The sequence below is a fragment of the Myotis daubentonii genome, chromosome 19 (assembly GCF_963259705.1).
Source record: "Myotis daubentonii chromosome 19, mMyoDau2.1, whole genome shotgun sequence".
Classification (NCBI taxonomy): Eukaryota; Metazoa; Chordata; class Mammalia; order Chiroptera; family Vespertilionidae; genus Myotis; species Myotis daubentonii.
In genome coordinates this window covers 26,728,357-26,742,845 of record NC_081858.1, presented here as the reverse complement: position 1 = coordinate 26,742,845, position 14,489 = coordinate 26,728,357, and the positions used below count along the sequence as shown (strand labels likewise).

The 14,489-nt window shown below is 48.9% G+C and overlaps 1 protein-coding gene across 1 annotated transcript in view; it reads right to left on the bottom strand.

Annotated features, from left to right (window-relative positions):
• Positions 1-14,489, bottom strand: part of SFI1 (SFI1 centrin binding protein) — a 41,932-nt gene that overhangs the window by 10,908 nt on the left and 16,535 nt on the right. Inside the window, 9 exon segments of the mRNA XM_059676574.1 lie at positions 238-416; positions 680-761; positions 2,886-3,016; positions 3,362-3,428; positions 4,630-4,727; positions 6,425-6,517; positions 7,434-7,504; positions 7,778-7,939; positions 9,477-9,633. Coding sequence (XP_059532557.1) covers positions 238-416; positions 680-761; positions 2,886-3,016; positions 3,362-3,428; positions 4,630-4,727; positions 6,425-6,517; positions 7,434-7,504; positions 7,778-7,939; positions 9,477-9,633 — 1,040 coding nt within the window.

Sequence of the window (14,489 nt, the reverse complement as noted above, 5' to 3'; positions counted from 1 at the left end):
CATCGACCCAGGAACCAAGAGGTCACCGGTTCAATTCCAGGTCAGGGCACATGCCCGGGTTGTGGGTCCCAGGAGAGGGTGCGCGGGAGGCAGCCAATCAAAGATTCTCTCCCATCATTGATGTTTCTACCTCTCTTTCCTCTCTCTCCAAAAATCAATAAAAACATTAAAAAAAAAAAAAAAAAAAAAAGCTGGTCTGAGATGGAAAAAGCCAGAGGCAGAAAAGCGACCACTCACTCTGATCTGAGCCCTCGGGCGCTCTCCTTCCAAGTGGAGAAAGCCGTCCTGAGCCTCGCCTGGCGGTGGTGGGCACGGGCCACTGCTTGCCACTGCCGCTCCTGGCGATGTGCTGCCGCCCGCCGGTGCCACGTGGACCAGCACCTGCACAGGAGCTGCCGCTGCGCGTGAAGGATGGCCTGCGGCACGATGGCAGGGAGAGAACAGAAGGGGTCAGGTCGGAGGGGTACAGGAGCCAGGACGACGAGGCAGAAGAAACAGACACTCAGGAGCCAGCTGCCCTCGCCCAGAAGCCACCTGTGCAGAGGAAACCAATGCCCCAGACCCTGGCCCTGCCCCAAGTCCTGGTCACAGGCAGGACGTCCTTAAGGGGGTCTGGGTCCCAGGCGACATCCTGAGGAGAGGAGGCAGTGAATGCACCTCCTCAGGGGAAGCCACATACCATTCTCTCTGCCAAGCGGTGTTCTTGATGCCGAAACATCTTCTGCCACCAAATAGCAAATACTTGCTTCTCTAATGTCTCCCTATGTAAATAATAATAATAGAATGAGAAGTTCCAAATGCATTTTCCTCTTACACTGTGCTTTTAAGAGACAAATAAGCTTATCTAGGGAGAAAGAAAAGGGGAAGAACAGGAAAAAGAGCCAAAAACCCCACAACCACCCAATTCTTTCCAAGTATTTTTTTTTTCTTTTTTTTTTTTTTCTTTTTTTTTAAATATATTTTATTGATTTTTTACAGAGAGGAAGGGAGAGAGATAGAGAGTCAGAAACATCGATGAGAGAGAAACATCGATCAGCTGCCTCCTGCACATCTCCCACTGGGGATATGCCCGCAACCCAGGTACATGCCCCTGACCGGAACCGAACCCGGGACCTCTCAGTCCGCAGGCCGACGCTCCATCCACTGAGCCAAACCGGCTTCGGCATTTCCAAGTATTTTTGGTGCCAGCCAGGCACTCAGAGAGTGTGAGCAAGACTCTAAGACTGTTCTTCTGCAGTCCATGCTGAGTTACCGCCAGTGCTCACGGTTCCTAGCGAAAGCTGCTCCAGGGCAGGCTGACCCGCAGGACACACATCCTTGGGCAAAGCTGTGAAAAACAGATGCCTGGCCCTAGCTGGTTTGGCTCAGCAGATAGAGCGTCGACCTGCAGACTGAGAGGTCCCGGGTTCGATTCCGGTCAAGGGCATGTACCTGGGTTGTAGGCACATCCCTGGTGGGGGATGTGCAGGAGGCAGCTGATCGATGTTTCTCTCTCGTCTATGTTTCTAACTCTCTCTATCTCTCTCCCTTCCTCTCTGTGAAAAATCAATAAAATATATTTTTTAAAAAATGTAATACTGTGTGTGAACTGTAACTGAAAAGTGTGTTTTTGTTAATCCTCACGTGAGGACATTTTTCCCGTTAATTTTTAGAGAGAGTGGAGGAGGGGAGAGAGAAAAAGAAACATCAATGTGAGAGAGACACATCAACTGGCTGCCTCACCCCACCTGCCGAGGATCGAATCCTCCTAGTCAAGATCACGGCCACTTCTCCCAATGCGTGTCCCTCCCTCCCGCCTCTGTCCTAAGCTGACCTACACCATTACTCAGGGCAATCTCCAGAGCTGTCATTTCACTGGCTGCACGCACCTGCCCATGCCTGATCCACAGGATCAGGCCATCGCCTCAGTCCTGTCCTCCTCATCTGTCCACTCGGCCACCCATCCCCAGCCCCCGGCTCACAACCACGCCTGCCCCAGGTCCTTCCCTCAGCACTAGCGCTGAGCCCTCGAGCTTGTGGCTGACACAGCTGAGGACACGAGAGCTGTTCTCTGGAACTGTTTGTTCTTCAGTAGTTTCTTGCGTAACAGTCTTATCTCCCGCAAAGTCTTTAGAAAGAGCTCCCTCCCTGGACTTTGGATCCGGGAGCTGAGCTTAAACCCGGGCTCTGCTGACGACGGCCTGCGTTACCAGGTGGTCATTTGCCATGTGAACTGGTTCTCTCAGGACTGCTGGGAGACGGACGTTATTAACGCGATGACGATGGCACAGGCACACGAATCTCTCGATTGGTGGCTTCCTTTCTCCCATCACACCCTGCCCACCACAGTGGCAGACACACAGCTAGCGGTGAGTCATTTCAATACATTCCACCCACAGGCAGGAAGGACCTGCAGCTGGGCGAGCTTGCCCCTGTGGCCACTAAAAAGAGGTAGCTCTGCTCCTCACTGTCCTCATTTCAAGACTCCACAAAGTCAGGTCTAGCGGAGCAGGGACCACACGCTGCAGGGAAATCACACTCCAGGGGGCCTGCCAAAGCAATGCGAGGTCCCCCACACTCGGATTCAGAACGCTAATGGGCAGTTTTAATGGAACGCACTGTGGCTTGTAATGAGGGGAGGGACATAAAACCCAGCCTGCTCTGAAAGCATTTGCAATGAAGCTGGATAAACGTTTCCCTGGGGAGGAGGCTGGCCGTCTTCCTGCGAGATGAGATCAGTGAGAGCACATTGATTTCAGAGAAAAATCAATTAGAGAAAATCCAGGAAGAGCCTGGGCCCGGGGGCTGCGAGGCTGAAAGGCACTGCAATGGCCGTGTGGTGGCTGAGTCAGACCCTGACGCCGCCTTGCGCGTACCCGTGGAAGCGACACTGCCCAGCCGCGTACCTGTGGAAGCGTGCTGCTCTGGCCTCCAGGACGCTCTCCTGCAGGCGCCATCGCCACAGTCTCCTCCACGCCTGGAAGGCTGCGGGCAGGGTTCTCTGCTGGAAGTGCCTGTCTGCTCTGGCCTGTAGCAGCTGAAGTAAAACGAGTGACCTTTACTTGTACTTTACATTAGAAAAGAAAATGACCTTTCTCTTTTTATTGATTTCACAGAGGAATGGACAGGGAGAGAGAGAGAGAGAAACATCAATGATGAGAGAGAATCATGGACCGGCTGCCTCCTGCAGGCCCCACACTGGGGATCAAGCCTGCAACCTGGGCATGTGCCCTGACCGGGAGTCAAACCATGACCTCCTGGCTCATAGGTCAATGCTCCACCACTGAGCCACAGCGGCTGGGCTACAAGAATCTTTTCAAGGCAAAGGAAACGTAACTAGAGTGTAAGCCAGCAGAGCGACCTGCGGTGAAGTGCTCCCTACCTCCTTGTCTCGCCTCTTCTGCATACGCTGTAACCACCACCTGACACACCTGCGTAGCAATGTTCTTCTGAAATAAAACACAGGACACCAAGGTGCTGCCCAGCCCACTTCCAGGTTCCTGCATTTCTGTTTTGTTCTGAGGCAGGTATATTCAGTCTAGTTATATCATGAGTGTTAAAGGCACCCCATGCGTTTCATTCTAGGAGACCCCCAGTGGGGGGTCGTGCAGGAGGCAGCTGATCAGTGATTCTCTCTCACTGATGTTTCTGTCTCTCCATCTCCCTTCCTTTCTGAAACCAATTAAAAATAATAATAAAATAAAAAGATACCTGTCCTTCTCTCACCACTCCCCTTTAAAAAAAAAAAGGGGGGGGGAATGCTCCAAAATCAGACCTATAACTGTGCACGTTAGGTGGATTAAAGTGGCTTTTTAAGGGGGATATACTAAACAAGTCTGGCAGCAAAAACTGATAGTGGTTACCTCTGCAGCGTAAGACCAAGGGGTTGGAGGAGGGTCCCAGGTAGCTTTTATTTAACTCTCTACCTTCCTTCCTGGACACCGAGTTTCTCCTCATGGACATGTGTACACTCACATATTTATTTTAAAGGAATGATTAACTCTAAAAAACTGAAGACACTCTCTGCACCCCTCAAGACGGCACCACAAATATGCCCCTGGCCTGAGCCTTCTTCTCTTTTTATTTCATTGATTTTTTACAGAGAGGATGGGAGAGGAACAGAGAGCCAGAAACATTGATGAGAGAGAAACATCGAATAGCTGCCTCCCGTATACCCCCCCACCGGGGATGTGCCCGCAACCAAGGTACATGCCCTTGACCGGAATCGAGCCCGGGACCCTTCAGTCCGCAGGCCAATGCTCTATCCACTGAGCAACACCGGCCAGGGCCCGAGCCTTCTCTTTAACAGCACTAATGCATGACTTCTACAACGTGAACACCATTAGAGCCCCAAGGACTGAGGCGGCGAGCCAGCAGGCACATGCTTCAAACCATGGTGGCCAAGAGCCGGTACAAACATCCTCATTCTACCTCTCCCCTGAGCAGCCAAGAGAACACACGCTCAGGACCAGTGGTTACCGCAGGGGCTGCCTGAACCCGCTCAGGGGCACACGGAGGGGTAAGCACTCGCTCCTCGCTCCTGGGGAACAGCGAGTCTGTCCGGCGGTCCCAGGCGAGCCCCGGGCGAGGGCCAGAGTCCCTACCTGTGGTGGTCCCAGGCGAGCCCCGGGCGAGGGCCAGAGTCCCTACCTGTGGTGGTCCCAGGCAGCCTGCAGTAAGGGGCGCTGCTCTCGCTCCTCCCTCTGCTGGATCCGAGACTGCCAGAGGTTCCAGAACCGGCACAGCAGCTGAAACAAAACAGAAAAGAAGCAAAAATTTACTACCGCAAACTAATCTCTCTTAGCCTATTAGCTAGCAAACCCCCACACCAAAAGACTGTAAGGTCCCCAAAGCAGAAATGACCTCAATTGGGAGCACGCAACATACAACAGGCTTGTGGGACAACTAGGGTGAGGCTACATGGAGCTATTCTGGGCCAACCAAAAAGCAAAAGGAAGGGTTTTCCAATCTATGGAAATCAGGAGCTACTTCTCATCAGGGCCTAGCGGCCAGCAATGCCATTGTAGAAATTAGAAGCGATCTTAGCAAATCTTACTGCCTATGAAGTAGTCTTGCCAAAAAAAATGTTTAGCTTCAATTTCATCAAGCCCTTAGATCTAACTTCTAGTTTATGGGAGTTACATAGAAAGAAAAAAGGAAAATCAAATGTCATCAAAAGGAAACAGATAAATCGAGAACATTGGAAAACTGTACAAAATAACTGGTGTTCCTTTTCAAAAAGTCAATGTCATTTTTTATTTATTTTTTAAAATATATTTTATTGATTTTTTACAGAGAGGAAGGGAGAGAGATAGAGAGTTAGAAACATCGATGAGAGAGAAACATCGATCAGCTGCCTCCTGCACATCTCCTACTGGGGATGTGCCCGTAACCCATATACATGCCCTTGGCCAGAATCGAACCCGGGACCTTTCAGTCCGCAGGCCGACGCTCCATCCACTGAGCCAAACCGGTTTCGGCTCAATGTCATTTTTAAAAAAAAAAGGTGTACATGATGCTGAGTGAAATAAGCCAGTCACAAAAGGCTAGTACTGCAAATAGGAAGGACCCAGGGCAGTCAAATTCCTAGAGACAGGAGAATGGCGGTTGCCAGGGGCTAGGGAGAAGGAGAATGGGAGCTGTTCAATGGGGACAGCGTTTCAGTCCCCGTTGCAAGATGAGAAGAGTTCTGAGATGGTGCTGATGGCTGCACAACAATGTGAATGTGCTCAATATCACTGGACTGTAAACTTAAAAATGGTTAATATGATACATTTCGTGTATCAAACTACTCTTTAAGTTTTTTCTATGCATTTGAACATTTTCACAATTAAAAACAAAGCAAGAGCCCTGGCCAGGGTGGCTTTGTTGGTTGAAGCATCATCCTGTGAACCGAAGGGCCACAGGTTCGATTCCAGGTCAGGGCACGTACCCAGGTTGCAGGTTTGATCCATAGTTGGGGCGACTACAGGAGGCAACCAATCGATGTTTCTCTCTCTCTCTCCCTTTCCCTTCCTCTCTCTCTAAAAACTCAATTAAAAAAAAAAAAAAAGACAAAACAAGAAAACCCCATCCTTCTGCACCCACAAACACAATCTCTAAGTAGAGACAGAACGTTTGTCGTCCTGAGGTAACTCACCCCTGATGAGAACAGTTGTACAGACGTACAGTGCAAACCAACCAGAGCTGCCTGGAGTGAGGGCCTAAACCATATTCACTGGGTCAGGGTTGGAAGCCAGTCCCTGACCTGTGATTCAAACACCAACTTTCTTAGCCAACAGATAAGTGGGATTAAACCAGGGTTTCTCTATTGGCTGGGATGGAGTATTGAGGAGACGAGCACTGAGGTTTCAGCATCTATGGGTCTGGGGACAAATCTGTAAGCACAAAGGTTAACAAGAGAAGGGCCACCAGGAGGGCCCCTGCGGCAGGAGAAGGCCCTCACCCCGACGTCGTGCTGCTGGTGAGCGAGATTCCTTCTCATGCGCTGGAGGCGGGCGCGGGTCACGTTGCCTCTGAGGGCTCTAAAGCAGAAGTGCTGTGGAAGGCAGAAGGACACACGGGTCACCCATCTAAGTGGCTGCAACAGTAACAGCAGCGCCCGAGTCCGGTGGCCAGGAGCTCAGTCACAGCTGCTCCCAGGTCCCTGAGAGCGTTTCTCTGCTGCGTGTCAACTGGGAGTCTGATGCACACACAGTAGGTGAGGCCGCACAGTAGGCACTTAACAAACAGCTGTGGAACCCCTCCCTGCTGTGCACAGTGATGCACAGGAACAAACACGCCCTCCCGCTGACCAGCAGAGACCCCATGGCCCAGGTGGCAACACCACAGACAAAGGTGGAAAATATCAACTCTGCCTCTCAGGACGGAGACAGACTTTTAGCCTATGATGTTTTGTTTTAAACTACGTGGGGTCACGCCTATACCTGCAATTATAAATGCAGTTTTGCCAGAGTGGAAGAGAAGGAATCCTTGGTAAGTCAGGGGTTGGGGAAGGGGCGGGACACGTGGGCCTGGCTCCAGTCCATCGATGTCTCTCCAGTGGCCCAAGCCAAGCCCATTCCCTCACGGCCTGGGCTTCAGTTTCCCGAGACAGAAGTGAAGGGATCAGGGTTCTCACACTGGGCTCTGCGGGGCCCCCGGGCCTCTGAAAGTGTTGGGGAGGGTCGGGGAGAGAACAGGTTCTACGCCCAGACCTTCCCCCATCCTCCGCATCTCTTCTTTGATCAATTTCACAGATTAGGCTTCCACCGTTAAACAGGGGCCCGCCTGTACCAGTAAAAAACCCCAGGACTACAACATCCCTAAGATTCCTTTACAGTTCCAAACCCCTGGGGGGGGGGGGGGCCCATTACCATCTCTGATGCAGAGTGAAAACAGGGACACCCACACAGGGGAGGGCTCACATGCCCAGAGGCTCCTGAGCGGAGGCTGGAGCAGGGCTCCCCGCTTACCAGCAAGCGGCGCCGACAGTGCTCCTCTGCCCCCTTCCACCGGGCAGTGTCCTCTGCACACAGCAGCACGTCTGCCAGGAGTTAAGGCCTCGCATCTCCTCAGGGTTCCCACCCCCACATGGTACAATCCTGCTGACCCACCGAAGGGTTCTGGCTGCAGGGATTGAGGGACTCTTTTGAATGAATAGCCCCAATTAAACGAAAATTTCTAAAAGAAATCAACAGAGAGCAGGACTACGAAAGTGTTCAGAACTGCTGCCCGTGTGCCCCTGACCCTTGTACAGGCGGCTGAGCTCACGCTGCCCTGGCCGGCAGCGGACGGGCCACAGAGCTGAAAAGGATACAGTGCTTCCAGTGAGTGAAGGCCCGCCGCAGCACCACCCTGCCGGCCAGCGCCTGCACCCGGGCATGGCAAGCGTGCCAGCTCTGCCTCCGCTGCCAGGCCCACTGCCAATCACAGAAGTGCGTCTGAAGCACCGTGACGTGGTGGAATCGCTCAGCCATCTCTGCAACACAGAACGTGACTTTGTGACTTCGCTGCTGCCCCTCCCGCCTGGGCAGTGAGCAGGCAGCATCCCTCACACCAGCTGACCCCACCACAAGCAGCCAGCAGGGCTCCAAGCAGTTCTCACGAGGAACCCTGGACTACATGGTTTCTGAACATGGGAGGGACCTCAGGAATCCCTTCATCACATCTCTTCTGTCCAAGAAAAGAGAAAAGGTGTGGCATTTCAGGGAAGAGGATGCTATGAAATCAAAGCGCTGAGCCTCCTAGTCACTACTGACGAGTAAGAACGGTGACTGCTGCTTTCAGACTCCGCTCTATTTCTGCCTCTTGGCTAATGTCTCCTGGACAGGACTTCAGGGACCAAGTCCATGTCACACCATTCGGTCAACTGCTGGCCGCGGCTCGTGGAGCTCTCCGTCGGGCTGACGCAGGCTGCCAGCTTCACTCCCTTTGAACACTGACTAGCTGAGGGCCTGAGGAGCCGGCGTCCGGGCAGTGAAAGGGAGTGGGTCCTGGACGAAATGTTGTAACTGGAGGAATGTTAATCTGCAGCTCATCACTCCTAACGCTCTGGGCTTGGGCAACCAGGCAGTGGTCCCGTCACTATTCTCACAGGACACATTCACTCTCCCCAGAGCGCAGGAGCCTAGAGATTTCTGCAGGGAGGTCGAGGTGAATGCTGGAGAGCCCGATCCGGCATCGGGCACAGAGCGTGAGTCACTTCTGCATACACTGAAGAAACGAAAGCACAGAAGTACCGGTGACCATGACCTATGCATGTATTATTACTTCTGAACTCTCACTGGTAAAGAAACGATTGGCACAGAGCTAACAAGACTCATCATCTAAATCTCAGGCATCCCTTTAACTGGGGAGAAACAGAACAACCCAAATACCCATCGACAGAAGAATGGCTACGGTAGATTAAGATAAGCCACCCTATTAAGTACAGCCACTAAAAAGAATGTAGCATTTATGAAGAATAAAGACACAGGGAAGTACAGGTTAGTTGTATGGGGAAAAAAGCCACATACAAAATTGCATGTATCATATTAACCATAACAACAGGGTAGTTATAGTATCTTTAAAACTCTACTAAAGCCCTAGCTGCTTTGGCTGTGGATAGAGCATTGGCCTGCAGACTGAAGGGTCCCAAGTTCAATTCCAGGCAAGGGCACATGCTCGGGTTGTGGGCTCGATCTCCAGTAGGAGTGCAGGAGAGGCAGCCGATCAATAATTCTCTCTCATCATTGATGTTTCTCTCTCTCTCTCTCTCTCTCTCTCTCTCTCTCTCTCTCTCTTCTCCTCTGAAATCAATTAAAAAGTATTTTTAAAAACCCTATTGAATAAAATATATGCACAGAAGAAAATAAGTGTGAACGAGGATTACATACTTTCCTCCTCAATCTCCCTTTACCAGGACTTGGGGCACACTCTGGTGCGCTCTCTCCTTAATAAATTAGCTCCACTGGCGGAAGGAAAGTGGGAATTGTGACCCGACCCTCTGTCTCTCGAGCCCGGGACTTCCTGCTCACCGTTCTGCTGTCCCTTTACCCTTCGGGCCTGCAGGTAGTCAAGCCAGGCCTTCAGACATCTGCACTTCTGCCAGTGCTGACGGTGTTTCACTGCGCAGACCAGCTTCTGTCTCTCTCTCTGGACAAGCAGGAGCTGTTCCTGCCACCGTGACCAAGCCTGAAAAATAAAGAAAAGACGACGATCAAAGAAGAGGCAGGAAAGCAGAGGTGAAGTACAGGTGAGGGAAACAGACAGACACAGACACACACACACGCACAGGAAAGGTAAAAATCAGACACAAGGAAGTGGCAATCCCTAAGCAGGATCATAAGCTATGGGAATTTGGGGTGAAAGGATCTTTAAGAGGGTCATTCTGCTTCCAGAAAGTAAGTTTTTTTTTCTGGATAAAGAACAAAAATAAAAATGAATCATCAAACCAACGAGCAGACAAGAAGCAGGGACAACCGCAGGGGTGACCTGATGCATTCGGATCTGGGACAGGTGGGAGCCTGCCTTCCCCTCCTCAGTGGGAGGAGCCTGCTGGCAAGAGGCCCTTCCTCAGACGTGTTAGTTTCCAGGAACTTTATCGGCCGAAGCTGGGGTCCACAAAAGGACCCCAGAGGACAGCCTGTGACGCACACCCTCTGGAGACCTCCAAGCACCTCAGCGGGACTCGTGCCCTAGATGGAGGATGACTGTCTCAGACAAGACTGCGTACCTTGTTAAACCTGCACCACCTCTTCGCCTTCCTTTCCTCTCAGCTGAATACCATTCTTCCTATTTCACCAAGAAAATAAAAGCAATCAAAAAAAAATTTTCTCAAGCTCCCCCCACTCTACCCACTCACCCACCTGCCCACAGGCTCTGCCTTCTCTCCTGTGAACTCTGGATAAACTGTCCGTGCTCCCATCAAAGGTCACCCCTCTCACTAAGGATACATCCCACCTTCTCTCATCTTCTCAAGATGACCTCTCTGGCCACTCCGACTTCTACATCATTGATTTTCACTCTACTAGATTTTCCAAATCAGCATATGAATGTGCTACTGTTTCTCCCATCCTAAACAATATTGATGTATCCCTCAGGGATGTGAAAACCAAAAGCAGCCCTAGCCGGTTTGGCTCAGTGGACAGAGTGTCGGCCTGCGGACTGAAGGGTCCTGGGTTCGAGTCCAGTCAAGGGCACATGCCCAGGTTGCAGGCTTGATCCCCAGTGTGGGGCGTGCAGGAGGCAGCCCATCAATGATTCTCTCTCATCATTGATGTTTCTATCTCTATCTCCCTCTCCCTTCCTCTCTGAAATCAATTTTAAAAAAAGAAAATCAAAAGCAATAGGTAACCCTTTATTGGACCTGGACCTGACACTGAAATAGCAACAATATATGTATATCTGCATATAAACTATGTTAGTTATTATTGTATCAATATTAAATTTCATGAATACAATGATATTGTGGTTATGTAGGGAAACATCCTTATTTTTAGGAAATAATAAGCTAAAGTAGTATAAACTTTATGTCTGCAACTTTAAAGTGTCTCAGAAAATACATTGATATACTTAGATAAAGCAAATATGGCAAGATATAAACAATGCTAAAACGAGTGAATAGAAGATAGTATACACCTTTTCCGTGACTTGGTATTTGTTAAAAATAAAAAGTGTGTGTGTAGGGGGGAGGTAGCTTACTGTCATAAAAACTTTTTTTTTTTTTTTCCAGAGAGGAAGGGAGAGGGAGAGAAAAGCATCAATGATGAGAGAATATCATTGAGTGGCTGCCTTCTGCACACCCCCTACTGGGGATTGAGCCCACAACCCAGGCATGTGCCCTTAACCGGAATGGAACCTGGGACCCTTCAGTCTGCAGGCCGATGCTCTATCCACTGAGCCAAACCAGCAAGGACATAAAAATACTTCTTAAAAGAAATCAGTAATTCTCAAACCAACCAACTGGCACCCCTCTCTAGACCAGCGGTCGCCAACCTTTCAGACCTCACCGACCACCACTTTGCCAGCGGCTAACACTACGTTTCTTTCCCTTCCTTTCCAAACTCTAGAAAAGGCTGACTGTTCCCATGAAGGTGTCCTTGAACCCTCTTCCCCACCAGGCGTACTGAAACTGCTGTCATTCATGATCTCTCCAGTTCCCCAATCCAAAGGTCAAATCACAGCCCTCAACTTCCCGGAACTGGCAGAAACATGGGACAGCCGGTCAAACCCTCCTTCCCCGGCTCCCAGGGTATCACGGTCTCCCTCTGCTCCTGCTGCTGATCCCCAGCTCACAGGCTCAGTCCTGGAACCTCTCCACCACCAGCTGCGTGCCTAGGACTCCCATATCTAACTACATCCAGGTCTGGACCTGTCCTCACTACTCCACACACATATCCAACTGCCTTCCTGGCACCTCCTGGTGGGATTCGAAAGGCCTCCCAGGCTGAAAACATGTACCTCTTCCTAATCTTTCCCCACAAACCTGCTCCTTCCTTCATCTGCCCAATTTCAATAAATGGCAACGACACTGTTCACTTAGGCCTAAAACATGGGAGTCATCTTGGAGTCTCTCCGAAACTTCACATCTTATCTATCCATTGACATATCCTGTGGACAATACCTTCAAAACATACCCAGAATCCAACACCAACTTGCTGTCATCCTTGTCCAAAATCTCCCCTGGAATCTGATAACAGATCCTTATCTGTTCTCCCTGCTTTTAGCCTTGACATTCAATTGTCTATTTTTAATGCAGCAGCCACAGTGATCCTTTTTCGTTTGTTTTGGTTTATGTCACTTAAACCTCTTTATATGACAATTTCCCTCCTCCTCTTTTTTTCCCTCTCATGCCACCAATTTGTTAGGGATACCAAGTCATTTACCCTATAAAATGCCCCACATTTTAGATGTGGCTGACTGTCTCCTCCAGGTGCCTGACACTCATTCCTCTGACCCCTGTATTTCCCTGAACTGATGGAGTCAGGTTCCAATTTTTAGACAAGAACCTTTCTCAAGTGGTGCTAGGCATTTCCCATCACACTGCGTCAGGAGGCCCAGCGTGGCTGCTGCCAGTGTTCTGCGCCAGACTGCTCAGTGGCATCAGCCTGGTCCCTCCACTGTATTTCCCCATCGTCTTTTCACCTGGTGGTTGCTGCCCAGATCCACTTTTTCATTAGGAGTGACAAGCAGTGATTTTCTAATTCTAGTGCTTTTATTATAGCTGGAGTTCTATAAAGAAGCCTACTCTCTCGTTAACCTCGTCTCTCAGAGGTTTGCATAGGAAAGGCAGGATAAATAGCTTGATTTTTACCTTCATTAATTTTCAAAGAATTGAATTAAAGCTCTCACAACACAAATTGTGACCAATGAGTTCTTTATGTCTCATTATGAATGCATACATTTTTATATACTTGATGTGTTTTTAATCCACTTTAGTCATTATTCTTTTTTGATGCTCAAACTGTTCTAGCTTAAGCCTATGGGAGCCCTGATACAACTCCATTAACCTTTGTTAATTTACACCCTTTCCAGCACGCTATCCCGGAGGCCAGCGATTTTCAACAGGTGTGCCGTGAGAATTTTTAAAGCATGCAACACCTATTTAGTCAGGGGCACTGAACTATTTTTCCTTAGACTGACAAATTAAAAAAAGGCCACAGCCAACACACAGCGGTCCAGTGTGAACGCCCCGTCTTGAACAATACATAGGTCACGTACAGAGTTGCATTTTATTGGTTACATCACATAAGGTTGCATCTGATGGGCTATATCTTGGTACCAGAAATCCTTATATACAAGTATGGGCACCTGATATTTTGGTAAAAAGTCACTTTGGGGAGCATCTGAAATCTTGCTTCCCTGGCATGTAGTCTGTTTGGCTCAAATACACTCAAATCAACTCCTTTTTTTTTTCCAATTGATTTTTAGAAAGAGAGAGAAATAGCGATCCGTTTGTTCATCTTATTTATGCATTCATTGGTTGCTTCTTGTATGTGCCCTGATCAGAGATCGAACCCACAACCTTAGCATACTGGGATAATGCTCTAACCAACTGAGCTACCCAGCCAGGGCCTCAAATCAACTCTTTAAAAATTTTTTAAAAAAGTCATTGTGGAGCAAAAACAGTAGGTGATTACTATTATTAGTTTTTGTTAAGTCAATCAGAATTATACTTACTTTTTGTTAGATTGGCAAAAATATATATTTTTGGTATACTGCAGAATTTTAGTAATTAGTTTACGTGCCAGGAGATGAAAAACATTGAAAATCACTTCCTTAGGCTTATGATGTCTATTTTCAGCTCTAGATCTGAAATCAGCCATTTCTCAACACACACACACACCCTCAGTTCCTTTCAGTGGGAAATAGCAGAGACCACAACTTGGGCTCTCAGGATGCCAAATGCTGTGTTATTGCCACTGCTTCTAAGACTTTTCAATAAGTAGATTTTTTAGGTAAAAAAATTTTGGAGTCCATATTGATATTTACAGTTCCAGTTTCAGATTTACAGGGCTCTTGTTTTTTCTTTTACCCTATAAATTGTGACTCCTAATGATACTGCCATGGTTATCTGCTTTGTCTTACAATGTAGCTATAATCATTTCAACCTAATTCCAAAGCTGCTACTAACAGTAAGACTGCTGGATACAGTTTTAGATTTCTGAGCAGTCCTGTGTCCTTAGCCTACATCCCACCAGGGAGGAACAGTCCCAATGTTGTATTTTGAAGTCCCTGAAGTAATGATTTTCTCTGTGTAGTCACTGCTACAAACTTGGTATGTTTGCTTCAGTGTCTTAAAACCCTAGGGATTATCTTCCTTTCTGATTTACCTTTGGGGGTTTATTTTTCCATTGTTTTTCTTGAAAATATAAGCAAACACACTGTCTCTAGTTTCTCTCCCTTCCTTTCTTCCTCAAAAGGCAGCAGTAATGAACCAGAGGGTCCTATGAAGAGGACCCACTCAAAGCCAATAGCCACACACACACACACACACACACACACACACACGGAATAAGAGCCAAAGCCTTTGAAGGGCACAGCCTACA